The 26127-nt window shown below is 35.3% G+C and overlaps 4 protein-coding genes across 9 annotated transcripts in view; 1 reads left to right on the top strand and 3 right to left on the bottom strand.

Moving 5' to 3' along the window:
• Positions 1 to 1273, bottom strand: part of LOC101738851 (recQ-like DNA helicase Blm) — a 31166-nt gene extending 29893 nt beyond the window's left edge. For both annotated transcript variants that reach the window (XR_009975894.1, XM_062674607.1), the window contains exon 1: positions 1033 to 1273. Coding sequence is in view for 1 of the 2 variants with exons in the window: in XM_062674607.1 (XP_062530591.1) it covers positions 1033 to 1130 (98 nt within the window). In the remaining variant the exon portion in view is untranslated. The remainder of the gene's footprint in view (positions 1 to 1032) is intronic.
• Positions 1274 to 2965: 1692 nt separating this feature from the next.
• LOC101738982 (mitochondrial import inner membrane translocase subunit TIM50-C) lies at positions 2966 to 10617 on the top strand. 2 transcript variants are annotated; one of them, XM_004927487.5, is made up of 8 exons: positions 2966 to 3244; positions 3610 to 3787; positions 4647 to 4818; positions 5147 to 5280; positions 5976 to 6201; positions 7451 to 7574; positions 7958 to 8166; positions 9091 to 10617. In XM_004927487.5, the coding sequence occupies exons 1-7, from the start codon at positions 3106 to 3108 to the stop codon at positions 8143 to 8145; spliced, it is 1161 nt and encodes a 386-aa protein (XP_004927544.1). In that variant the 5' UTR covers positions 2966 to 3105; the 3' UTR covers positions 8146 to 8166; positions 9091 to 10617. The 2 variants fall into 2 exon arrangements, with proteins under 2 accessions (XP_004927544.1, XP_012546965.1); XM_012691511.4 differs by having other exon boundaries at positions 2997 to 3244; positions 9094 to 10617.
• Positions 10618 to 11585: 968 nt separating this feature from the next.
• Positions 11586 to 14255, bottom strand: LOC101739130 (uncharacterized). Of its 2 annotated transcripts, none has more exons than XM_004927488.4 (4): positions 14113 to 14255; positions 13611 to 13983; positions 13196 to 13411; positions 11586 to 12977 (listed from the first exon to the last, which is right to left on the bottom strand). In XM_004927488.4, exons 1-4 carry the CDS (start codon positions 14140 to 14142, stop codon positions 11674 to 11676), a joined length of 1923 nt encoding a protein of 640 aa, XP_004927545.1. In that variant the 5' UTR covers positions 14143 to 14255; the 3' UTR covers positions 11586 to 11673. The 2 variants fall into 2 exon arrangements, with proteins under 2 accessions (XP_004927545.1, XP_012546966.1); XM_012691512.4 differs by having other exon boundaries at positions 12680 to 12821.
• Positions 14256 to 18075: 3820 nt separating this feature from the next.
• Positions 18076 to 26119, bottom strand: LOC101739407 (uncharacterized). Of its 3 annotated transcripts, none has more exons than XM_004927490.4 (7): positions 25825 to 26119; positions 23064 to 24002; positions 21954 to 22980; positions 20747 to 21879; positions 20548 to 20662; positions 20302 to 20432; positions 18076 to 20080 (listed from the first exon to the last, which is right to left on the bottom strand). In XM_004927490.4, exons 1-7 carry the CDS (start codon positions 25967 to 25969, stop codon positions 18174 to 18176), a joined length of 5397 nt encoding a protein of 1798 aa, XP_004927547.2. In that variant the 5' UTR covers positions 25970 to 26119; the 3' UTR covers positions 18076 to 18173. The 3 variants fall into 3 exon arrangements, with proteins under 3 accessions (XP_004927547.2, XP_021204563.2, XP_062530583.1); XM_021348888.3 differs by having other exon boundaries at positions 23064 to 23200; positions 25825 to 26118; XM_062674599.1 differs by having other exon boundaries at positions 23064 to 24066; positions 25825 to 26118.
• Between the last annotated feature and the right edge of the window lie 8 nt (positions 26120 to 26127).

Consider the following 26127-nt stretch of genomic DNA (forward strand, 5'->3'; position numbering starts at 1 on the left):
CATTAAGCATTAAGGGGTGTCATTAAGTAGGCCGAATGCAGGCAACATTGGAGGAAGCTGGTGCAAAAACTGGACCAAGGTGGTCACGACCCTCAGTAATGATGAAACAACAAAGAAGAAGAAGAAGAAATCAAAATCAAATCGTGTAGTCTACTACACAATTTGATTTTGATTACTTAAACTGAATAATGAATTAATTTCTAAATTAACACAACATTATTCAGTTTGAATAATTTAGGACACTAGTGCCGTACTTCAGAGCTGTATAACTAATCTATCTTCCTATGAATAATCTTAAATAGGCAAAGGTTCCTCACAGAAACATTATACGACGAAATATCCTACATATTCATTTTTAAATTTAATATCGTTATTGCGACATTCAAGGGCTATTCGAGCGGAATAGTCTGGCTGTAAACAAATGTATAGGTATTCCATGGGACTTTGTGATGGGAGCGCGAGTAGTGAAGTTGTGTGATTTGTTTTATTTTGTCTATTTAGTGTTTCTTCAGGTTTAAATGTTAGATAACTGTGGTTTATTAACTGTTTAGTATCTGCGAAAGTGCACAAATGTGGGAAAATGAAACAAAACTGCTGAACGTAACTTCTTGGGATCCTCCATAAAGTCCACTGAAAAAGCCTGAGTAAATGACAACCATTTTACTGAGATTATATTTCATCCCATATCATCTCATCTCATTTTATTTAATTTCATGCCAATTGATTAAGTTTCCTTGGTTTATTATTATTCATAAACTGTAAGTGATTAAGACGGCGAATTATTACAATTTTACTACTTGCCGCTAGCTAATGCACTAACCGTGCCAGAGTCAAAAAATAAAGAAGAAGAAGAAGAAGGTATGCCATGTCTGACGGCTACCTATGGCAACTACTACTTCCTCTTCTACCGTCCGTAAAGTTGTTGTAATAGTCGTATACATAATCGTCGTGTACTTTACTTTTTACTACTATTTAAGCCTTATGAAGGAGAAAACAACAAACTAGATAGTCATGCGAAAACGAATTTTCTACCTGGTTTTATTATCGAGAGTTCCTGTGTCACTCTTCAGAATAAAGTTTTTTAACTTAAATCTATTACTTAAGTCAGATTTAATCTTCTCAGGAGTCATTTTAAAATTTGTATTTCACTTAAAGCATATATTTGTAGTGAGCCAAACGAATAATATTCGAAACTATCTAAACTTCTTGGGTTTACCTAAAATAAACATTAGATCGTGCAAACCATAGATTATACACTTAATATATAGTGCAAACTGCAAATTGCAAAGTAGTTTTTTTTAAAGGATTTTATGATCTGGTAACTAGGACTTTTAAGTCATGTCTTATTTTAATTCATATTCTTATTTTTATGAAAAATGATAATAATATGAAATGGAATGAAGATGATTAATTTGAGACGTTAATCAACTGGAATGAAATTAAATGAAATGAGATGAGATGATATGGAATGAAATGTAATTTCAGTAAAATGGTAGTCATTTACTGACATTTTTGTTGTGAAACATCTATAGCCGCACGTAAAACCGATTGCTGGCGTGGCGACGCATGCCGTAGCGACGCGTCGCCACGCTATATGATGATATATATATAGTGTCTATATGCAGTAGTGTGTATGGTGTGGCGACACGTCGCCATGCGCAATCGACTGTGCGATTCTCTCCCACTCGATCCGGCGTTAAGCCATCTCTCTCGCTACACTGAGCTCGGATACCTATAGTGTATACTCTGTAGTGTATACAGTGTCATTTTTTGTTTACTACAGTACACATAACCTGTGTTTTACTTGAAAACAAATTATTTTTTCGTAACATTTTATTTTATCATTATGACATATTTAGTTCCTGTCACAATCTGTTCTTTTCTGCATATTACTTTTACAACATAATGTCGAAGTTTCACATCTGCCAGGCGTCCCGTGACGGCTCACATTTTTTTTTTCAGTGGACTTTTTGGAGGATCTCGAGAAGCTACGTCCAGCGGCTTTGTTTCATTTTCCCACATTTCTGCACTTTCACAGATATTAAACACTTAATAAGCCACCGTTATTACACATTTAAACCTCAAGAAACACTAAATAGACAAAATAAAACAAATCACACAACTTCACTCCTCGCGTTCCCGCCAAAAAGTCTCTTAGAGTAATGTTTTTTTTTTAAGGGATTTTATGACCTGGTAACTAAGACTTTTAGGCCAAGTCTTATTTTAATTTTAATGATACGTAACTTTTTTATATGAAAATGATATTTTGAAATGAAATGAAGTTGAAACAGCATGAAGTGAAATGAAAACGAAATGAAATGACATGAGATGAAGTATAATCTCAGCAAAATGGTGGTCATTTACTGAGATTTTTTCAGTGGAATTTTTGGGAGGATCCCGAGAAGTTACGTCCAGCGGCTTCGTTTCATTTTCCCACATTTGTGCACTTTTACAGATATAAAATAGTTAATAAACCAACGTTATTACACATTTAAACCTGAAGAAACACTAAATAAACAAAATAAAACAAATCACACAACTTCACTCCTCGCGTACCCGCCAAAAAGTCCTTGAGTAATGTTTTTTTAAGGGATTTGATGACCTGGTAACTGAGATCTTTAAGTCATGTCTTATTTTAATGTATATTCATATTTTTATGAAAAATGATATCATAGTGTGAAATGAAATGAAGATGATTAATTTGAGATATTAATCAACTGGGATGAAATAAATGAGATGATATGAGATGAAATATAATCTCAGTAAAATGGTGGTCATTTACTAAGATTTTTTCAGTGGACTTTTTGGAGGATCCCGAGAAGTTACGTCCAGCGGCTTTGTTTCATTTTCCCACATTTGTGCACTTTCACAGATATTAAACAGTTAATAAACCACCATTATTACACATTTAAACCCGAAGAAACACTAAATAGACAAAATAAAACAAATCACACAACTTCACTCCTCGTGTTCCCGCCAAAAAGTCTCCTTGAGTAGTGTGATGTGATCTGCTGCATAGATTATACACTAATCTACTGTTTAGTTTTATTTGCTCGGTTGTGTGTTAGTGAAGTTTCTCAATGCGGATTTTTTTATTACATTGAAATGTATTTCAGGAAATTATTATTTCTGACAAAAACCGCGTGTTGTAAATCTTTAAAGCTAGAGACAAAATGCCACTCAAGACAAAACATTTGGATAATAGCAGCGAATTCGCCAAAATTTTATTCAAATCAAAATTTAGGTTAGTTTTCATTTCCCATAGTTCATAAATTCAGTACGACTTTTTATTACATTGATTTTTTCATGTATTTACAATAAACAAATATGTTGGATGAACAATTTTACGTCATTATTAAATTGAACCCACTAACATCATAGCTTTGTTGACAATACTACACAAGTCAAATCAGTGTAGAAAATGTTTTTTTAGCTATTTACAAAAGCATTACATGTTTGTCAAAATCCGTTTTATATTTATTCAGCTTCTGTCACCTATAAAACAAATAGAATTCTACATTGCCTTATAATATGTACTTTGAAAATAAATAAGTAATAATATAACTTTGATAAATAAAATGCTTTCTTATTGTTAATACAAATTTACAGATGATAGAAGTAAAGATGATAAACCTGAAAAAGTAGATATCTTAGGGAGGTTCTTCCCGCAAGCCCCACAGACACAGGTTGATGCACAGCAGATTAAAAAAGAACAAGAACGTTTTGAGCAAGAAAACAAAGAGAAAACTGAAGAAAATGAAAAAAGTTGGAGAAGAATGAAATTAGGGTAATGTAGTTAACACCAAATTCTTCACAAGCTCCTAAACTTATTTGAACCACTTGAATAAGATGCAGTTTATCTCTTATTTTATTATTTCTTAATTTTCAACCAGCTCTTCAGATATATAACGAAAAATGAAGGGTGTTTTATATTTATGTGGTGTATTATTAGGCGTTATTTATTAACATTTCACTAATACATACAAACATACCTACCGTCTAACTATTTATAAAAATATTTAATGTTTTTTAGGACAAAGAAATTAGAATAGTATAGAAAGGTATCTTGAGATCTGATATTTTACTGACTTTAATTTTCATCTTCACAATAAGAGGAGCTAGATATGCATCAACTATGGCTTCTCGATATAGTCTATAGGTACTAAACATAGTCTCAATGAAAGTTATTTCAATGCCATTGACTGATTATTTTTGCACTTGCAACATGCTCTTTGACTCAGAAATGTACCTCTTAGTCTGTCCTGTGTATGTATGTAAGTATCAATAACAGTACATATAGAGGGGGGAAATGTTATTAGATTTAAGCAACATTTTTGTAACTTTACAGGAGAGCCATGTAAAGCTTAAAACTTGGAAAAAATATGAATAAATATCTTCAGCTATTTGAATAGAGTAAACTGAATTAAAGTTCTATTAAAAACATTGAACTGTTAATACTAATACCAAATAAAATGTACCTTTAATTACAAAGATAAAGGTCGCGTATTAAGCATAATGTCGCTTAGACCAAATAACCTTTTACCCCTCTGTATATATTTCCTATACATAAATAAAAACAAAGCTTCCAATCAACTTTGGAATTTAAAGTGAAACAGAATAAAATAAAAATAATGTTAAATGTTTAGTTTTGCAGTTTTTGGTGGTGGTCTCACAGTAGCAGCGACCTGCCTTGTCATAGAGATGGGCTCACCCCGACGGGATGATGAGGGTCAAATAATAGAGGATGAATTTTCACATCTTCCCATTGTCTTTCAATACCTGAGACGTTCCTGGAAAGAACTCACATTTTATGAAAAGGTAATAAAAATAATTTTATTTATGCATTATTGATATATGCATTTAATTTGAGCACTTAATTTGAAACAATTGGTAGTCAAATATTAAAATGATGATAGTTAAAATAACACCAGAACATTATAAAATTCTTTTGCACTAAAAACGTTTTTAGTGCAAAAATATTTGCCTAATATCCTATCACAGATCATATTATGCAGTTTTAATTGGAATTCAAAGAGGCCACTATTGGCCTATGGTTGAGGTTTAGATTTTATATTGTTACATTCTAAGGAATATGGGATTGGAGATATTGTAAAACTCATAGAAACAGAATATTTTGTTATTATAGATGATAAAGGAGCCATCAAGAGAGAAATTACTTCCAGACCCTTTGCCTCCACCGTACCAGCCTACATACACTCTAGTCTTAGAATTCACAGATGTCCTGGTGCATCCTGATTGGTCTTACCAAACGGGCTGGAGGTCAGTACTATCCCTGCCATGAACATGGCATGGACAACAACAATACTTTAAGAATTAATTAAAGGGGGTCTTAATTTATTTAAAATGATTCTTTAATCATTAATTTTGGTAAAGAATACATTATTCATTGCTTTTGGTGTTGGCCTAGAGCAGCACCTCACTCTCTGTTCTCGTGGGTGTCAAAAGAAGTGAAGATTCCAAGGAGAATGGACGGCAACGTTCTCTGAGTACTACTGCGCCGCACTGAGCCAACTGACCGACATTTGCCACCACGGCTACGACTGTGCTGCCTATTCTTACAGCGAAGCAATCACGCGGTCCGGTTTGAGGACAGACAATTGAGATGTTGACCTCGTATTTTGTGGTCGATGATGGCCTTTTTTTGGCAGCAGTATTGTTGATGATCCAATCACACAAATAGGTTACTTTATGATCCACGGAGGTTGAGTTTAAAGTGCATCTTATGGTGAATGGTCACCAAATTATATGATCTATGATTAATTCGTAGTTAATTTTGTTTCCAAGTAAACTCATACACAATGAAGTTGGTTTTGACTGAGCTTTGTAGAGCTTCGTGGTGATGTAGAAATAAGAATGGTTCGGTTTCATTATGTAATTAGCTCGTACGCGGGTAGACCCCCGGGTCCGGTTGTCTTCCTTCCGCTTAAATAATAACAGTTGGATACTTGGAACAGGTTCAAGAAGCGGCCCGGCGTGGACCAGTTCCTCCAGGCGGTCGCGAGCTCTAATTACGAAATCGTCATCTTCACGACGGAGAACGCTATGATGATCTGGCCGGTGTTAGACAAACTAGACCCCGAGAACAAGTACATAACGCACCGTCTGTTCCGCGACTCCACGCACTTCGTCGACGGCGTGCACGTTAAGAACCTCGAGGGACTCAACAGGGACTTGTCGAAGGTGAGCGATCGATACTCATGTTAGAAACGTTAAAGAAATACGTACTCGACGCGTGTTGCCGAATGACCTCTGTGCTGTAAAGAAAAGTCAAATAAAAAACGTGTACTCAGTGGTACTATTATTGGCGTATCGTAAGTCCGCCTGTCTCTGCTACAGTGCACTCATTATTTTAAAGGGTAGGGCAGCTGCGGTGCGGCACCGCGGATGAAGTGTGTATACAGGGACGTCTTAAACTAGGATGGGGCCCTTGGGCACACAAGAATTTGAGGCCCTTTTGGAAAGTAAAAACAGCGAATTATAATAAAAAAAATTTACTAGGTATGAGACCATTATTATAGGTAATCAAATACAGTATGATATAACATGTCATTAATGATATTAGAATGCTGCTGGTTTTTTGGTTACGATTTCGATAACGGTTCTTTCGGGATTTCTGTTGAGCAAAATCTTCTATTATAGGCATAGTATATGCCTTGTAAATACCTTCTGATTACTGATTTGTGAAAAAAGTGTAATATGCCCGACAAAAATGTTTTAAGAATAAACGTGTGAGAGAAATTGTCGATCTTTCGGGGCCCCCTGAGAATAGGGGCCCTGGGCACGGGCCTCGTGTGCCCTTATGGTAAAGACGGTATTGTGTGTATACTTATATATTATAGCATAGTATTAGCATAGTATTTAGTATATAACATAGTTAATAGGTGTAATCTCGTATGTCCCCCTAATAAGGCGGACCACCCAGAAACATAGGCTTCTTCATAATTGTAAACTAGGCTTAAGATGATAATTAAACGTGGAACACACGCAAGAAGACGTTTTCCTTGAACACCTCCCAAAGTACAACATTACCGGACACTCCGACCTCATGTCTCACAGCGGCTAGCGTCAGTCATGTGTATTTGCTCAAATAAACATTTATGATACTGCATGATATATTCATATAGGGCAGTTTCATATTATGTCGTAAAGAGGGTCATAATCTTGAACAGCTGATGGTGACAGGAAAGATAGATGGCAAACGTCCCAGAAGACGCAGTCCTACGAGATGGTCGGACCAAATACGATCTTCTCTGGACATCAACTTCCACAATGCCCTTCACAAAGCTAAGGATCGTAGAAGATGGAGGGAAATCGTACGGGAGAAACTGATGCAGCGGGGGAGTCACGCCCCTCAGTAATGAGGAAAACGACGCGAGGAGGAGGAGAAGAGTTCTCGTAATCAAAAAGCTACATATGTGGGTCGTTCCAGGTTATCGTGGTCGATTGGAACAAGGCAGCAACCAAGTTCCACCCGCAGAACTCGCTGATCCTGAAGAAGTGGAAGGGAGCTGATGAAGACACGTCGCTGCTCGACCTGGCCAATCTGCTGCAGAGTGAGTAGCGCCTGCGAGGTGCTGACGTACAGCACTGCTGATTTATTATAATGGACCTTTCAATGTGCTTAGAGCTAACCATAAAGCAATCAAGCACCAACTGCTGGGCAATGATAATGTGCCAAATAAAGAAAATTAATAAGGTACAAACAATAGCCCAGTGAGTTTCTCGCCGGATTTTCTCAGTGGGTCGCGTTTCCGATCCGGTGGTAGATTCTGCGAAGCACGGCTCTTGCTAGGGCCAGTGTTAGCAACATTTTCGATTTGAGTCCCGTGAGCTCACCTACACACGTTAGGGTGAAGCTGAAATAGCCTCTCAAGGCTATCAGCATAGATAGGAAATAAAAAAATTTTTTTTTGAGTCCTAAGTATTCCCCTTGCAGCGATAGCGATGTCGGAGGTGGCGGACGTGCGCGAGGTGCTGTCCTACTACGGACAGTTCGAGGACCCCATCGCAGCCTTCCGGGACAACCAGCGCCGCCTCATGGAGCAGCTCGAGGAGCGGGAGAAGGCTCCCAAGCAGGACAACACGCTCACCAGGAGCTGGCTGCGGACCTTCACCAGGCGCTAGCTGACGCGCTTCGAGACTTCGGTGAGCTCTACTTTTCAATTCGTATTCTTAGCCATAGCCGAATGGTTACAAACGGAAGTTTTTTTTTATTGCTTAGTTTGGTGGACTAGCTCACAGCCCACCTGGGTTAAGTGGTTACTAGAGCCCATAGACTTTTACAACGTAAATGCGCCACCCACCTTGAGATATAAGTTCTCAGGTCTCAGTATAGTTACAACGGCTGCCCCACCCTTCAAACCAAAACGCATTACTGCTTCACGGCAGAAATAGGCGGGGTGGTGGTACCTACCCGTGCGGACTCACAAGAGGTCCTACCACCTGTGAAAGACCAAAGGTCAATATGTACAAAATCAAAGGCTTAAGCTGTCACTGACGATCAACTTCCGATTACAATCATACTTAAACTCTGTCGGAGTTTAAACTAAGGAGCTGTTAAGCTGTGAGATTCGGTTTAAACTGTTTTCAAAATGACCACTCGAAGTCAATGGCTGTTCTTTTGTGTCATTCAGTAAATCAACACAACAAACTCAGTAAATGGAGATATCTGTGAACCCATGTTTTTGTAGTGACTCGAGGGGTCATACTAGATTCACCGAACATGTAGGTGAGCTCACAGGGCTCAAACCGGAGTGCTGCTAACACTGACCCTAGTGAGAGCAGTGCTTTGTAGAATCTACCACCGGATCGAAAACGCGACCCACTGAGAAGATCCGGCGAGAAAGTCAGTGGGCTGTGTCTGATTGATTATAATTGTAATATGTTATAGCATATTGACTCACTGATTTTTTTTTATTTCTATTTTTCTTTTGTAAAAATTATAAGTGTTTTCACTTCAGCAAATATTGTGTCGAACGAATCCAGTCAAAGTGTATGTACATATAAATATTAAGAAACAAGATCTATTTATTCACTTTAAAATTAAAGTTTTCATTTTGTTTTTTTCAGTAGCCGATGCAGTTTAATTTCAATAACTATTGCAGAGCTCCTGAAGAGAGTTAAGCTTTAAAATGATGTTATTATCTCCAAAGGCGTGATTACATTATTTTCGTTATGTCAATTGGTACAGTAAAATTAATTATATAATAATAATAATAATAATGAATAGAATTTCTGAATACATTTTTGAGCAATTGAGCTGAAAACAAGTGAAATGAAAATCAATCAATCGGATTCGAGAAGAATTCAAAGCGTTATGATTCACTGCCATAATATGAACACTCACTAAGCTGATCTTAGATGTTTATCACTAACGAAGTTCACACTACAAAACCCTCAACTTAAAACAAAGACAGCTGAGCGCAACGTATCGTATTCATAACGCAGATAATTCAGGTTATTAACTGAATGTTAAATGTTTTTAATGCTGCACGCACTACATTGTAAAATATAATTTTATTTTTTATTTATGTTTAATTAATATAAATTTGCATATTTCATTAGGGTTCTCTTAAAACTCTAGGGGATTAACTGTGCACAAAAAAAATTAGGAAATGATCAAATTCGATAATTAAAATTAAATTAAAGTACTAGATTACAAATCATTTTGTATAGAAATAAAGTCAAACAAGAATACTTCGTAATGTTTCTTGGGTTCTCGATATTCATTTTTTCTTTTATAACGCTAGCAATGGCAATTTGGGCGACTGATATCGGAATCTTTTTTAAACAGGTGAGATAAACTTTTGTTTTTATGACATCTATATCGGCTTTTCCTTGTGCGACAGAACATGCCGCATTTTTATTTAAGTTTGACATAATGTGTCTATAAATTTATGAAAGTGTTCAAGTTATAGTGTTTGTTTTTACAACTTAAGTCACTTCAATAGTGTCAATATGAGTGTCACATGGTGTTGTGACCTGCTAACACACAGCTTATACTAGACTTAACTGTTCATCACATTTGTCTATTGTATTATTGGTTGTATTATATTATTAACATTCGATGTATTCAAAACCAAAATTCATTTTACTGTACCAATTTACAGATATTGTTATTGTTATTCATACTAAGCCTTTGTGTTTTTTGTTATTGTAGTTTTTAACTCTTGTTTCTCATAATTGGTATAAAATATATTATGTTAAATGGACTTTAATAATTATATTTCAACGCACAGTAACAAAGAAATTAATGTAACAAATGTAACAAAGAAATCTAATGAACAAAATTTTTTTGCATAATCGAGGATCCCAAAATTTTTAATCTAATGTTATGCTTACTGATTACTCGCATATGACGACTGGGATTCGAACCTACATCCTGTAGTTTGGTAATCAGGCGACTAACCACAAGAGGCGTTGGTTGTACTCTGTTGATAACGATTTTGTAAAACAAAAGTTTAGAACTACATGCAGCATGCATTTGTTGTTTTGAAAATGTGTATGTATAATTGTGTGAATGATTTCAAGTTTAATGAATGCATTAGCGCGATTGCAGCAGTCATAGGTAGGCAATAATAGTTGTTAATAATTCAATATGTTGTTTTATTTCTAAAATTTTTGTTGTCGAATGGAGATGAGCGAGAAACAAGAGGACAATTAAGAGAGATCAACCAAAGAGATTTAAATTAAAATACTGTAAACTACTAGGTATTATAAATATATCTGGTTTATTTAAAATTCCATTTAAAATTAATATGCTCAATTGAAAAATCCAAACCACATTTTCACTTATATTAATTATTTAACTTATTGTTCTTGATTGTGAATTTCAGACTGTATCTCTTTTGTGAATTTTTGGTGGTTTGTGACTTCTGCCGTTAAATTACGAAGAACTCTTAAATTATTTTAGGTTTTAATGTGAAATTAATGTTTAATGTGTAGCTGTTGAGTCTCGTTCAGGCTCGCACCGTTCCGCCGCCCCCTCCCTCCCCGCGCTGCCTGCGTCTTTCCCGACTTTGCGAAAGAGGAGTTGATGCGTAAACACTTATACAGTTACAAATGTTACAATAGTAGGTACTAATTTTTAACTTGTTCACGAACGACAACCACGATGAATGAATAAAAAAATATTAGAAAACATTATTTCTGCTAGTAGTCTGTACTGTAAACCCAGCAAGCATGGGTACCATTGGTGGCTACCATTATGGCATTGATGGCTTCCGATGCCTCAAATTGGATAGCAGTATTCATGTTGTATATTGTACAGGTTTTGGTTACTACTTAACATTAAGGTAGCCATTCTTACTCCTTAACCAATATAAGTAATAGATAAATAATTATATATTCAGCTTCATAATTTAAAACATTAAATAACAATACTATTTATTGTAATTATTCAAGTTTTAAATTTTAGATTGTAGTATATAATCGTTTTCCTCCGTTTAAATAGGTTGATGCGACTCATATACATTAAAACTGGTGAACAAAAAACTTAAGGTAGGCATGTTTATTACTATATATGAATACTTTTAAAGTTGGTTAATATAAGTTAAACACAGCACTTGAAATAAGATGTATATTACCTAAGTATGGTGATGCTAGTTCACAACAATATAACAACACAAACTAACATTAGTAAAACAGTGGCAGCTATTCTATACTTTGATCAATTGTTTCTGGAATAATTTGCTTATCATTACTCTTTATCCAAATGTCTAACAACCCCATATCTAAGTCTGTTTTCTCATATAAATCGTAAATATCCTTTTCATCAATCTCATATTCTTTTTGCCTCTTAAAAGTATTTTCTCCAATTGGATATGTATCAGGTACTCTCTTCAGATTTTTCAAAACCTTTTTAATATTTTTAATATACGATACTTCAAATATCTGTTTGCTCTGTATACATAAGTTGCTCCATTCGTTAAGTTTTTCTGTGGCATCGTCATCTATAAAAGTCAGCATAGTTTTGGGGCATAGAACATGTGCAGATATATCTCCTAAAGAATTCTGCATTAATATGCAATATCCTTCATTACATTCAAAAAGAGTCAGACCAGTAACTGCAACACTCAAACGATCTCTGATTGGAATGTGTAAATCACAACATTGCATTTTCTGCTGTGCTCTATGCAATGTTGTAAAAATACTAGGAGGTCTATATGGTGTCATTGTTTTACGGAAATTAGAGTCTCTTGTTACAATATCATTATGGTTACTAACCACACACATATCTTCACACCACTGACTCGACATACAGATTAACTCTTTGTCATGTTCATAATTGCACATAGATAAATATGTTGGTACTGATTGCATTCCATGAGTCCATCTCTGTAAAGGCTTTACTTTCTGATTTTCAATTTTACTGTACCTCATATCCATTAATAACATATGATGATTTGTACCAATGTACATTAATGGTTTATTTGAGCAGTACTTTGCAGATGTTATGAAATCACAGTCGCTGTTATCGGTGATATCTCTCAACCATTTCCACCTCTCGAACGCACTGTTAGTCCTTTTATCATATAGTGTTAAAGAATTTTTTGTTACATGCGTGAAATACATTCTTTCTGAACCTGTAACTGTGTTCCAATTATCAGCTAGTGTTTCAAATCGACCTTTCAATTGTTTGCTTCTCCCTTTCATTCTATCAATGTTCACTATGGTCAGTTTGTAATCTAAACTTGTTATATATAGAATATTCTTGTGGTATTCATCAAATGATATACCAGTTAACGGCAATTTTGAATCCATTTCTTTTATTTTAGTTAGTTCTAGAAGGTCATTTCGTTCTGTAAATTTAAGGATGACCACTTTGTATTTAGTTCGTACAGCTATTATATTCTGTAATACAACTGTTTCTAGTATTAACATTTTTTCGGGAAATTTATATTTTGCTTCATATTCATACTCTATGGTAAGATTATTTCTATTAAATAGAGATAAGTCTGCAAAAAAATAATGTTCATTTTAAAATAACAAATTACAACACATAAATGAGATGAGATTAGATACATGAGAATTTAAGTGATATATTTGAAAACTAAATATATATAGTCTACATAAATACAAGGTTATAATATAAAAACAAATTCTATTAAACTCTAGCAACATTAAGATGAAAAAACTTAACACATTTCAGGCAGTACTGTGTTCAATTACTCACAGAGGCAATTCATATCGCTGTGAACTAAATAATCATCTCCGCCTATAGATATCATTTGCATGTTCCCATTCCCAGCATAGTACCAGTTGTAACTTGCATCAAAATAAATATCAGGGTCTTTCTCCCAATGTTCTGCTACTTCCACTAGGTCTTTTGGGCAGTGGAGTACTTCCTCGTTTAACCATTCATAGACTTTTTGTTTTCTTGCTTTTAACGCTGTAATTTTATAACATTGATTTTAAATTCTAAAATTACTATGTTGAGCTCTAGGTTTTAATATTAATGAAGAATAATGGTTTTAAAACTATCAAACTCAGACGATATTGTGAGATCTTTTGAAAAGTCAAATCATATTTATTTTGCAAAGCCAATTATTAATATATTTTTGATTTTTATAAAATCAGACAAAACTTACAGATCAATTTTCTGTACTGATACTGCCAAGGTTGATTCCAATCTATTTTTTTACTCATTATATCAGTAACTGGATCCGTTACATTAGTATTTCGCACTTTTGTTGTGATCATTTTCGGCAGGAAGCTTCTATGAGCAAAAGTTTCAAAAAATTTAGAGGGCAGACCTCCATCCCAGTCATTACCAAACGCTGTTAAAGTTTGTCCAGGATATAGATAATGTGAAAACCAAGATGTATTGCGTTGCTTAACAAGTTGACTATAATAATTAAAAACTTTGTTCTTTTTGTGTTTAGATTGTAGAAATTCTATTATTTGGTGTACAGGAGCATTATTATCCAAGCTATCCGCCGCTATAGTCTTCTCTTTGGTTTTCTGTTGATAATAAAATTCAAATTTATGAAATTAAAAGATTATTATGTTAATTTAACAGTAAAAGAATAGTTAATATGGATGCAATTTCGAATATTCTAATTCATTAAAAACTGACTAAAGCTTACCCACCCTTATAATATCTTGTTTATTTTCTTCCATTATTTTATAAAATCTTCATTTATTGTAAATGAATATTTTATATCGAAATTCAAAGAAGCGCGAACCAAAACCAACCAAAACACATGCATGTGCTGTCAGTTGTCATAGATATTAGCATAGATTATACACTTAAGATATTAGTAGTAGTTTTACTTTTCCAACAGGAAAAGCGAAGGGGTCGTACCATACAGCTTAATCTTTTATATTTATATATTTTTTTGACAACAGAAAATATAAAGTGACATGAAATGGACTTGATTAATATTATAAAAATGTGTGCGTGTACTAGTGTACACACGTAAGAAGTGAAACTTGTTTATGGCCTTATTTTTCGAAAAATGATCTACATGCAACTTTCTAGAAATTGGTTAAATAAAGTTAAATTAGATAAAGTTTAAACAAAAGGATTTTATTATCATAGACATGAATACAAAAAAGTTAAATTAGATAAAGTTTAAACAAAAGGATTTTATTATCATAGACATGAATACAAAACAGATGGCGCGTAACGGAAAAAAGTGACGCGTAACCGAAAAATGTGACGGTAAATTTTTTTCCAACGCCGATAAGGAAGTTTCACTTCAAAAAATGTTATAAAATGAAATGATTGAAATGATATGGGATGAAATATAATCTCCATAAAATGGTGGTCATTTATGAGACTTTTTTAATGGACTTTTTGTAGGATCCCGAGAAGCTACGTCCAGCGGATTTTTTTTATTTTGCCACATTTGCGCTCTTTCACAGATACTAAACAGTTAATAAATCACCGTTATTACGCATTTAAACCTGTAGAAACACTGAATAAACAAAATAAAACAAATCACACAACTTCACTCCTCGCTTGCGTTCCCGCGAAAAAGTCCACAAATCATAATAAGTTATTAGTTGGACATTTTTTTATTTATGTAAGATTTTATAGCCTGGTAACGATAGCTTTAACCCAACTTCTTTCTTACAGCTTCTTTCTTCTATTAAAACATGAAAAATGTCTATAAGCAAAACATAACGAAGTTGAGTTGTTTGAAACAATAATCAATTGGGGTGAAATTGAATAAATCGAGATCTGATGGAATGGAATAACTTCTCTATGAAATAATGGTTATTTTGGTAGACTTTTTGCAAGAAGCCATGTCCAGTGACTTTGTTTCTTATCCCTTAATTGTGCATAAGTTCATAGGTGTCAAACGGTTAATAAACGACCGATAGGAAACGCAAAATAAAAATTTAAAACAATTCACACGACGTCGCCTTGCATCCCTGCCAATGTCGTGATGGCCTAAAAGATAAGACGTCCGGTGCATTCGTGTTGAGCGAAGCATCGGTACTCGAACCCAAGGTGGGGTAAAAATTTTTCTAAAATTTTAAATTTTACGTACTCAACAAATGTTCACGATTGACTTCCACGGTGAAGGAATAGCATCGTGTAATACAAATCAAACTCGCAAAATTATAATTATAATTACTGGTGGTAGGACATTTTGTGAGTCCGCGCGGGTAGGTACCACCACCCTGCCTATTTCTGCCGTGAAGCAGTAATGCGTTTCGTTTTGAAGGATGGGGCAGCCCTTGTAAACTATACTTGAGACCTTAGAAATTATATCTCAAGGTGGGTGCCGTATTTGCGTTGTAGATGTCTATGGGCTCTAGTAACCACTAAACAACAGGTGGGCTGTGAGCTCGTCCACCCATCTAAGCAATAAAAAAAAGATAACGATGTTTTTGGTACAATTTAATTCAACCTATACACTTAACATTTGTTAGCTTTATATTATGGAGGGTAGAGGTAAGGAGAACCGTCTCATATGGGAGACAGTTGAAAAAGTGTCCCACTTCCAGTACTAGGTAAATAACAGTTCAAAAATCCTCCAGAATTGCGCTGGATGATATGAATTGAGCAGTTGTTAACTGATTGAAGAATGCTGAGTTAGAAAATTTAATAAATTTAATGACTAGAGTAGTTAGTGACAGTGTATTTATTATACAAGACCTCACATGTTTACGTAGCCCAAACTAATTTGGTCAATATAAACTAAAATTATTGCTGTGATAAAACGTGGAGACATCGATTGCATTTTCTTATCAGGTTTAAATAAAATACTTTTTGTGATTTTGTAGTGCTTACAGTTCTTTCGTCCTTTTTTATTTCTCTATTTTATTCTAATAATAACTTTCAGCGCCTTTTTTAAATTTACCCGGCCGTTACTGTAGCGCCACCGTTATTTAGCAGATTTTATCGGACACTTTTTCACAACAGAGACGGATCTCCTTACCTCTACCCTCCATACTTTTTATTTTTAATTCGTTCGGTGGCCAGGCATTAGGTGGATAGGCATCAGACATTTTTTTTTCTTTTTTTATTATTATCTTTGTACGCAGGCGAGTGTATGGCTCCACCTAATGATGAATGGCTAGCATTGTCCATGGACGTGAGTAAAGCTAGGGGCAGACCAAAAGCGCTGTTTACCGCTGAGTATTCTCGCAAGCCTGGTTTGAAGAAGGACACGTCATAGTGCGCGGGAAACATCGTGGAGGGGAATTAATTCCAAATCCGGATGGTACGTGGCAAAGAAGATCTCTGGAAACGCCCTGTGCATGAATGCAGTGATTCAAGGTAATTTGGATAAACTCTGCTCCGACGGCGCGGCGGGCCGTGCGTTAGTAAAAACGAGATTATGTGATCATCTCAAAGAGTGCCTTGGAGGCCTCCCTATGGGAAATACGGTACAAAACACAGAGAAACGACGTCTCTCGGTAGATCCAAAGAGTCCAAGAAAACCGCGAGAATGGGATTATCGATAATCCGTAGAGCTTTTTTTTTTCCTACCTAAGCTGGTAGCCTTGAGAGGCTATTCCAGCGTAACCTTAACTAGTAGGTGAGCTCACGGGGCTTAAACCTGACGACGTTGCTAACACGAACCCTAGCATAAGCCGTGCTTCGCAGAATTTACCACCGGATCGGAAACGCGACCCACTGAGAAGATCCGGCGAGAAACTCAGTGGGCTGTGTCTGAGGGTTAATTTACTCGTCGAGCCCTTCGTCGCAAGCGACAGGTTCGACGAGAACGATGACCGGTGCTTGAAGTACCTAAAAGCACCGTTAGTGGATCGGGAGGAAGACTTCTTCTGTATTGAGTATGGAAATGGAACTAACTGGTTATGGGAGCGCTGACCATAGGCGGGAAAAGTACACGAAGTCCCAACGCCACGCAGTCAGTCAGTAATCGGAACTTCTCGAAGCGAAACAGCGAACGAATCACCATTCCACATGAGGCCGAAATTTTGGTTTGTGAATGTTAGACTTGAAGTATCACTTCGCTTTGTTGAAGACTTGCAGACATTTTTTAAGCTAAATTACTCCGATAATGGGCATCGCCCGAAAAATCCACCTCAATATCATCAATGAATTCCAATACTCGTGTAAACTCCTTGGATATGCGATGCCATGAAGGGCCCCTCTTCGCAGTAAACATGTATGCAAGTACGAAACGCGAAATTATTTTTAAGTCCTACTAGTCAACAGATCCCGTAGGCTAGATTTTTCCATATTAAATCTAGTCAAACCATAGGTAAAATCTAGTATTTTTTTAAATAGAGTCTCAATAGTCAAAAACAAACAATAAAATCGCAGTAAAATAAATTGTGTGCTCGCAACTTTATCGCACGCTAAAATATATTCTGAACCGAAAGCGCAAATTAAGTGTATGTATAAAGCTTTAAAGCAATTTTTAACAACTTTACAAAAAAACAAACATACAAACATTAACATTAAAAAATTAAAACAGTATGTACTCAGTAGCATGTGGCGGATGTTTATCTTTTCTATCTTTAAACGTTATTGTTTTTTTAAATTGCAATTTAGGACGGAGGCTTATAGTGTGCATAGCTCGTACATAAGTTATGCTTGTCATTAGATATAACAATAAAACTAAATTTCGGTTATAATTTTAATACTTGAATTACTCCAATAAATTAAAATAAATACATGAATAAAATAAATACATTCTGAATGCTCGCATCATAGCTAACTACTATACATTTAGTACTTCTGGTAACGAAAGAGCTGCGAAAACAGTAATTGCTAAAATGGAATAAAATGTTACCAAAATATCTCTTTTCATTTTAATCATCGGATCAAATTCCATCATCGCGTTTTCTGTTAACAATTCACTATGCCCTTTGCTTTCACTTTTTAATTGCCTCACTGAAGTATTTTTATTCATTTTAAATTCATTACATTTAGTAATCAAATTCAAATTCAATTTATTTTTACGCTGTACCGAATTTACTTTTCTGTTTGTTGTTAAACACGTATTATCCGAAAGTGGAATTCGAACTATGTGTTTCTGGGAATCAGCTTTATTTTTAAAAGATATTAAAGAATGATTAGAGGACTGGCTGAACATGTCAAAGAAGGATTCAGTAATGTTAGTACCGTGATCGGTTGCTATGCGAAATATTGATGGAGCGTCTGTAAGCCGCGAAGTAGTGCAATATTCCTTTACATCAACAATAATACCTTTGTCATTTTTATTATTAGATTTTGGCACAACGCCGCCCATGACACCTTGATCATCAGTGTCTCGATCTGACTTACCAGTATTAAGATAAAAAGTGTAAATACTGGGTTGCGATTTTACATCTCTTGGATGTACGAATCTAGTCAGAGCAGATTGTTTACCAAAATATTTGTCGCAGCCCTGTTGGTTTGATATATCTGTTTTCTTCACGGACTCCTTCGATTCGTGTTCTCTATTATCTTTGGTCATGTGAGTTTGACATTCAGATATTTTTTGTATCTCATTCAAGAGATTCACTAATATATCGAGAGATGATGTATTATCTACTATATCAGCTTCTGTAGATGCACCTTCTCTGATTTCTCTTTCAGGTGATATCTTAGCCGCTTTTTCCGTATCATTATTACCGTCCGAAAATTTATTTATGGTCAAGGTATTCAATGGTATTACAGATGAAGATGGTTCAACAGCATGACATGTGATATCATTTTTATCAATGTAATTTTTCATTTTTTCTTTATCTTGTTTCGATAAATAATCAATTTCTTCAGAAGACACAGGCAAAGTTTCTTTGTCTCGATCATGACAGTGTACATTTACAGCATCCATTAGCGTATTATTTTCAGTAAGCTTGCTTAAGGAATCACAATGATGTTTTAAATACTGATGGTTTGCTCCTTGTACTATACTAAGCTGCCGACTATCGAACCGAACAATGTTATCAATATTTGCTTCTCTGCAACCTTTTATAAATTTAGACTGTTTTAATTCAGAACAAAACTGTTGACGATTGAATATGGGTAAAGCATATCCAATGGTTGTGATTTTCATGGGAAATCTTAAACAATCCCAATCTATTTGTAATTTTGACAGCACTGGCTTCAGTTTTAAATCGATTGACTTATCAGTACTTTTCATTTTTAATGATTGGGAAAGTAAAGATTCCGCTCCCAGTGATCCATCGTCACCGCTTTGTAAAACGATCATTTGTTTCAAAGATTGCTTGGGACTTAGTGTCAGTTTCTTCAATCGCAAATTCTTTTTAAACGTTCCGCTAGATATTTGCTTATACAATTCTTTTTCTAACAGATCTACTTGAGTTCCGGAATCGATCGGTTCAACTGTATAAAAAGCTTCAGCAATATCTTTTTTCTCTACCTTTTCAACAGCGGTAACGATATTGGTATCTTCCAATACTCCTATGGGGTAGTCTGAGCCTAAGGAAGTTTTTTCGTCAATCATGGCCTTATTCTCATTGTACGAAATAACATCAGACTTGGACATGAAACTTGTCTCTAGACCTTCAGAGAGGACGGAAAGGGCTGGTGGTGAATTATGGAACATACCATCAATCAAATGATGGAGCTTACTACCCAATTTTGAAGATTCTTCAAGACTATTCATTGATGTTAGTGAATCTGCAAAAGAAAAGTTACAAGATAGGAATGTATTTTGAGACGAAGCCTTTTGAAGTCACACACATACACTGTCAATAACAGTAATGATCAAAACCTCTATTTGACTGTTTACAGTTCTGTCACAATTGGCAATTCCGAATGGAAACATCATCAACAGAGAACTAGAGCCTTTGCCCTGCAGCAGGTTTGTGCATAATATATAACAAACTTAGAGAGCATACCTAAATCTATGTCTTTTGGTACAAGAGGAACGCGTGATCTTTGTTCGGCTATCATCGGTTTCGCTGCGGATTTTCTGGTATCATTTCTAAAATGCGTGTGTACGTATGATTCCACGTCTCCCATTTTCTTCCTGTCAAATAATTTAATCGAGATTTAAATTTTCTAAGCAATAACATACCATGTATTAGCGATATAGTGGCTTTGAAATGTTTTTTTCTAATGTATTTGAGTAATTAAAAACTTACGTAGTTTTATTTCCGGTGACTATGTGAAAAGCTTGTGTGTTGTGATGTGTATTTTGTCGGAGAGCTATATTTTCTGGGCTACAACTTGTAGATCGTCGTGCTCTAGCAGCTCGATCTGCTTAAATACGACAAAGATTATGAACAATAGGATATTAATGAGAAAATTATCAAGCATATTTGATAATTCACCTTTACAGACCTAAAGGTGGTACCGAAGGAGCCTTTGCGGATACTGATAAAGTTCCTTCAATGTTTGCACATCTTGGTTTGTTCTTCAAATTTGCAGAATGTATTCTCTCTTTGGTACAGTTCGGTGTGGCCGCCAATCTGTGCAACCTATCCCCCGTTATGTTTCTTCCATATTTAGTATTGTATTCCTCGTTATGTGCTTGTATGTACGACTTTTTAGGTTGAGCAAGAGTGTTCAGTCTCGAGTTGAATTTCGGTGGACCTCGAACGGCTTCACCTCGAGCTTCTTTGGCTTCATCAATAATATCGACCAATTTCTTTTTAACTGAGTTCTCAATTTTTCCTTTATCCATTGCAAGAGCTTGTGGTTGATTTTTTGATAGCTCAGTTAGAGGTTTAGGTCTTCGTGATGCTGACGCTGGAGTTTGTACTTTGACAACTTTATCAGTGCTGTTCTGTTGAGGCGATACCTTTATAGGCTGGTCAATCCGAGAACGTCCCTTGAGGGCAGTTTGTCGAGCATTGTTCTTTACGTTGAGATTCGCTAGCTCCTGCTTCTTCATCTTCGTTTCAGTTTTATCTTTATTTGTTATTTGTATGTTTTCGATTTCGTGTAACAATTGCGAAATTGCTTTTAATGGATTATCTGTCACTGTAGAAACGGGGTTGATGACAACTTTTTTATTTTTTTTGCATTTTTCTCCCTCATATTTCGGCAGTTGTGATTTCGAACTTATTACGACCCTCGGGATTATAGCCTCAGAGTTCTTATGTGATTTGTTTATTTCCATTTCAATTTCATTTTTGGGGAGGCTATAACTGCTAGGATTGGACGACGTGATTTGATGTTTTAGACTCGTTCCACTGTCACTCTCTTGAAAAGTAGAGCTTTCGCTTTTACCATTTCGTAATAAAACGTCAATTTTTTTCTCAGATGTCTCTTTGTTTAGCTTTGGTATTAAATCGTAAATTTTATCAATGCTTCTTCTGCATTCTAATGTCGGAGAGCTCTTCTTTCTATCCGCGACACATCCATGCACACTGTTTGGACTATTTGTTGGAACGGCATTAACTTCATCATTTTTAATCTGAATATCTTTTTCAAGTATATTGTTTCGAGGTGCGATCAATGAATCCTTGTTCCTAAAGAGAAGTAAACGGTTTTAAAATAAGGTCCTTGTCTTAAATATTTTTCAAAGTTGAAATTGTGTACTTACTGGTTTATTTTGCTCTTATAACTAGAATCAGATTTTTCTGCTAAATTTGGAATAGATGAACAAGATAGGTTCGTTTCTGATAGTACATTATAGTTTGTAACAAAATTAGTAAGGGCAATTGTATTATAAGTTGAGTTTGTCTCGTTTTCATCTCCATTATGTGCTTTAGTATCTACGTACATCATTTCAGTTTCAGTATCGTCTAAATAAAAACTTCTATTTATGTACTTTTTTGTATTCCTTTCAGAACTCAACAAGGCAATTTCTTGTTCCTCACCAAGACGACCAAGGGGAATATTAGAAATTGAGTTATTTGGGGATGATTTTAGATTTTTTCCTTTTTGTTGATTGTTTTCTAATACGACAGCATGGCCATAAATAGAGTTATAAAAAGACTTATTAGTAATTGACAGTTTAGTTACAGAGTTCGATGGCTGTGGCATAATAGCACCTTTACTGTATTTGTGCTTATTAACTTTACAACCCTCTCCCATCGCCATTTTCCGTTTTTCCCGCTTTTCTCTAATTTCTAGCAAACGTTTACGTTTCTTTTCTTCCAATACATAAGATTTATTTTCATAAGGCGATTTTATTCTAACTCTTGTTGGGGATCTTTTCTTGTTAATATTCGTCGAATTAAAATCTGATGGGAATTCTTCTCCGGTCTCTTCTGCCAAACTCTGAATATCCAAATTTCGCATTGATACCATTAATTCTTTAGGTATTAAAAAGTTATGAGATGATTTCGTAGATGTCGATGTTTTGTTGTAAGACACATCACTTATAGATTGGGTAACAGAACTGTAAATTGAAGTCGAATCGCTCATATCGTTTGTATTCTTACTGTATCGAGTATCGTTACTTAGATCTTCATTTTCAATATCCGAGGATTCAATAGTTTCCCGAGAATTTTCAATATTTTCACAATCTGTATTCAAGACTTGGTCCACTTCAACAACTTTCGGAGCGTCGTCGTGTGATTTATATTCAAGCGTGTCTTTTTTATTGTAAGTCAAAGCCAATGTATCTGCAACATTAAGAATATAGTATAAATTTATTACTTAACGGTCTTCTTCTTTAAACCAGTAAGTTTTTTTTGGCTTTAATTACCTGGGAATTTAGGGATTTGCAGGACCATAATTGAATTTATATTACTTATTACTTGGCCGGATTTCGATCTCTCTAATTTAAGTACCACGTCCACCCTTGAGTCTTCTTCTTCAAGAAATTGTGATTGTTTGTTGCAGCTAATAAACAAATTATTTGCACAAGTTTTACTAATAATCTTAAAGGAGCCACATATAATTTTTGGTATTTCAACAACGATTTTTTTTTCCAGAATTTTAGATAGAGAGCGCACGTCGGCCTCTGAGTGAACTATATCGTCCCAACTTGACATACTTCCGCAAGCTTTACGCTCGACCCTTAAAGGAATACTCGTTGACGTCGCTAGGACTTTCATATTATTATTCTCATCGTTCTTTGAGGTGTCATCCACATTGCGCCATTTCTCTTTCGCTCTGTCAGTTAAATAGTCTCCATTACTGATTCGTTTTAATTGTTCTATTGTATGTTGCACGTACCGAATTATGTTGTCCATATAAAAGTTGTAATTGTCTTCAAGACGTTTACAACAAATGTAGTCAAGTAGTGTTGCGGGTAAAATAGAGTTTTCTGTAGCCTCACAGTTTAAAGTAAAGTTTTTTAATTGCTCTTTTATAAAGGGATCTCGAAAGGCAAACTGCCTATCAGTAGGAGAGGCAAGCGAAGACTGTATTTCTATATCAGAATGTTTGTGGCACAATCTTGTATCCAGAGCTGAATTGTTTAGCAAGTCTATCCTCTTTTTATTAGCCATAAATACGTTGTGCAGATCTTCGGCACTGTTGATTTCACTGATTTCTGAGTCATCTGTGTCTAAATCGTCGTCATGTACAACAGTTTCAACCCGCTGATTTGATTTTTGTCTTAAAACATTATTCTCGAAATTGGGTGTATTTACGTCAATGTTCTTGTATAATATTACTAAATCTCTATGTGGATAGTCACCTACGAAATTTTCATTTTCATTTTATTATTATTTAAATACTCGAGCCCATAGACGGCAACCCACCTGGAGACATGAGATCTTAATTGTGTACCTACTATAACGGTCTTCCTATAATTTATACCTGCCTATTTCTGCCGTGAAACAGTAATGCGTTTCGGTTTGAAGGGTGGGGCAGCCGTTGTGACTATACTGAAACCTTAGAACTTATATCCCAAGGTGGGTGGCGCATTTACGTTGTAGTTGTCTATGGACTCCAGTAACCACTTAACACCAGGTCGGCTGTGAGCTCGTCCACCCATCTAAGCAATAAAAAATAAAAAAATAAACCGCGTTTTCGCAATAGTAATAGGAAGTAGGTACCCTACACATACGAGTTCACACGACGTCCTGTCGTCAGTAATTACGTAACTTTTTGCGGGTTTGATTTTTATTAGACGATATTAAGTATTGCCTCATCGTAGAACTCATTCGTTAGCGTATGGCAGCTTCTCTGCAGCAGCAGGTAAAATGCGAACTTGTACGGATTCACAAGGTACGGTACCTACCGCTAGCCACTACGCCAAATGATAAAAAATTAGGGTTTCTATTAATTCGTGACAAAATTGACCGAATTGATACGTTTTTGGTATGCGTTCGCTTAGCCTGCGTTATTTGAAACGCAATATGTATCGTCGTATTGATCGATTCGAAGACACCAGGCAACTTCTAAGCCTCGAACGACTCCAGAAGATATATTTTTATTTTTTTTATTTCTTAGATGGGTGGACGAACTCACAGCCCACCTGGTGTTAAGTGGTTACTGGAGCCCATAGACATCTACAACGTAAATGCGCCACCCACCTTGAGATATAAGTTCTAAGGGTCTCAGTATAGTTACAACGGCTGCCCCACCCTTCAAACCGAAACGCATTACTGCTTCACGGCAGAAATAGGCAGGGTGGTGGTACCTACCCACCCGGACTCACAAGAGGTCCTACCACCAGTAATTACGCAAATTATAATTTTGCGGGTTTGATTTTTAATACACGATGTTATTATTCCTTCACCGTGGAAGTCAATCGTGAACATTTGTTGAGTACATATTTCATTAGAAAAATTGGTACCCGCCTGAGATTCGAACACCGGTGCATCGCTAGATACGAATGCACCGGACGTCTTATCGCTTAGGCCACGATGACTTCGCTGAGATTGTAAAGAACATAGTTAATGTTCTTAAGTTCACATTGGAACGATATATATGTTACGGTAAAAGTAGATATTGCGGCAAATGTACACATTTTCCAGAAAATGTGCACATTCGCCTCCTCGTTAGGGTAATGTGCGTTCAACTAACATTTACAATTTCAAAGAAGGGAAATGTACCACTACAGCTTAACCTAACCTAACTTACGACATATTATATAAAATAGGTGACATATGGAAAGAAAAGTATGTTTTGTCATTTACATTTTTTAATAAAAAAAATATTTTCGTTATTAAAGCCTTTTGTATTAGTTTTATTTAAATAAATATTTTTTAACTACAACAACATTATTAATTTACTTGTATTCCAACTTTTCTTAAAACATGAAGCTAAGAAATTACCAAAACTTGAAGGCAAGAGTACACATTTGTCGGGAAATGTACATATACATTATATTCAGTTCACATATACCTAAGTTTTTGGCAAATATGCACATTTAGCGGTAAAAGTGTACATTTCCCAAGAGTGTACATTTACCGTAACATATATATAAAAACACCAATCCGAAGCAATGTATACAAGCGATATGCTATCACCATACTTGTTTCTTCCAAAATACTTATACACATTTAACTTACCATGGATATCGAACTGATTTCTCATCATTATTTCGTACATATCGTTAGCTATTTTGTACTCACTGGAGCTGCTATTTGCTACATTTTCATAGTTACTGCCCTTCGTTCCCTCAGAATTTGACTCAGCCACTTGGCATATCAACATGACAGTTACCACGTAAATTTAATTTTTTTTTAAATTATTATTTAATATATAAGAAATACCAAAAAATCTAATATAAGTATTTAGAAAAAAAACGTACAATATCGTTTTATTGTAAATTTGATCAACATTCCTAAAGAGCTACTTTTAATGTGTCAATT

This window comes from Bombyx mori, chromosome 21 (genome assembly GCF_030269925.1).
Source record: "Bombyx mori chromosome 21, ASM3026992v2".
In the NCBI taxonomy this organism is placed as follows: domain Eukaryota; kingdom Metazoa; phylum Arthropoda; class Insecta; order Lepidoptera; family Bombycidae; genus Bombyx; species Bombyx mori.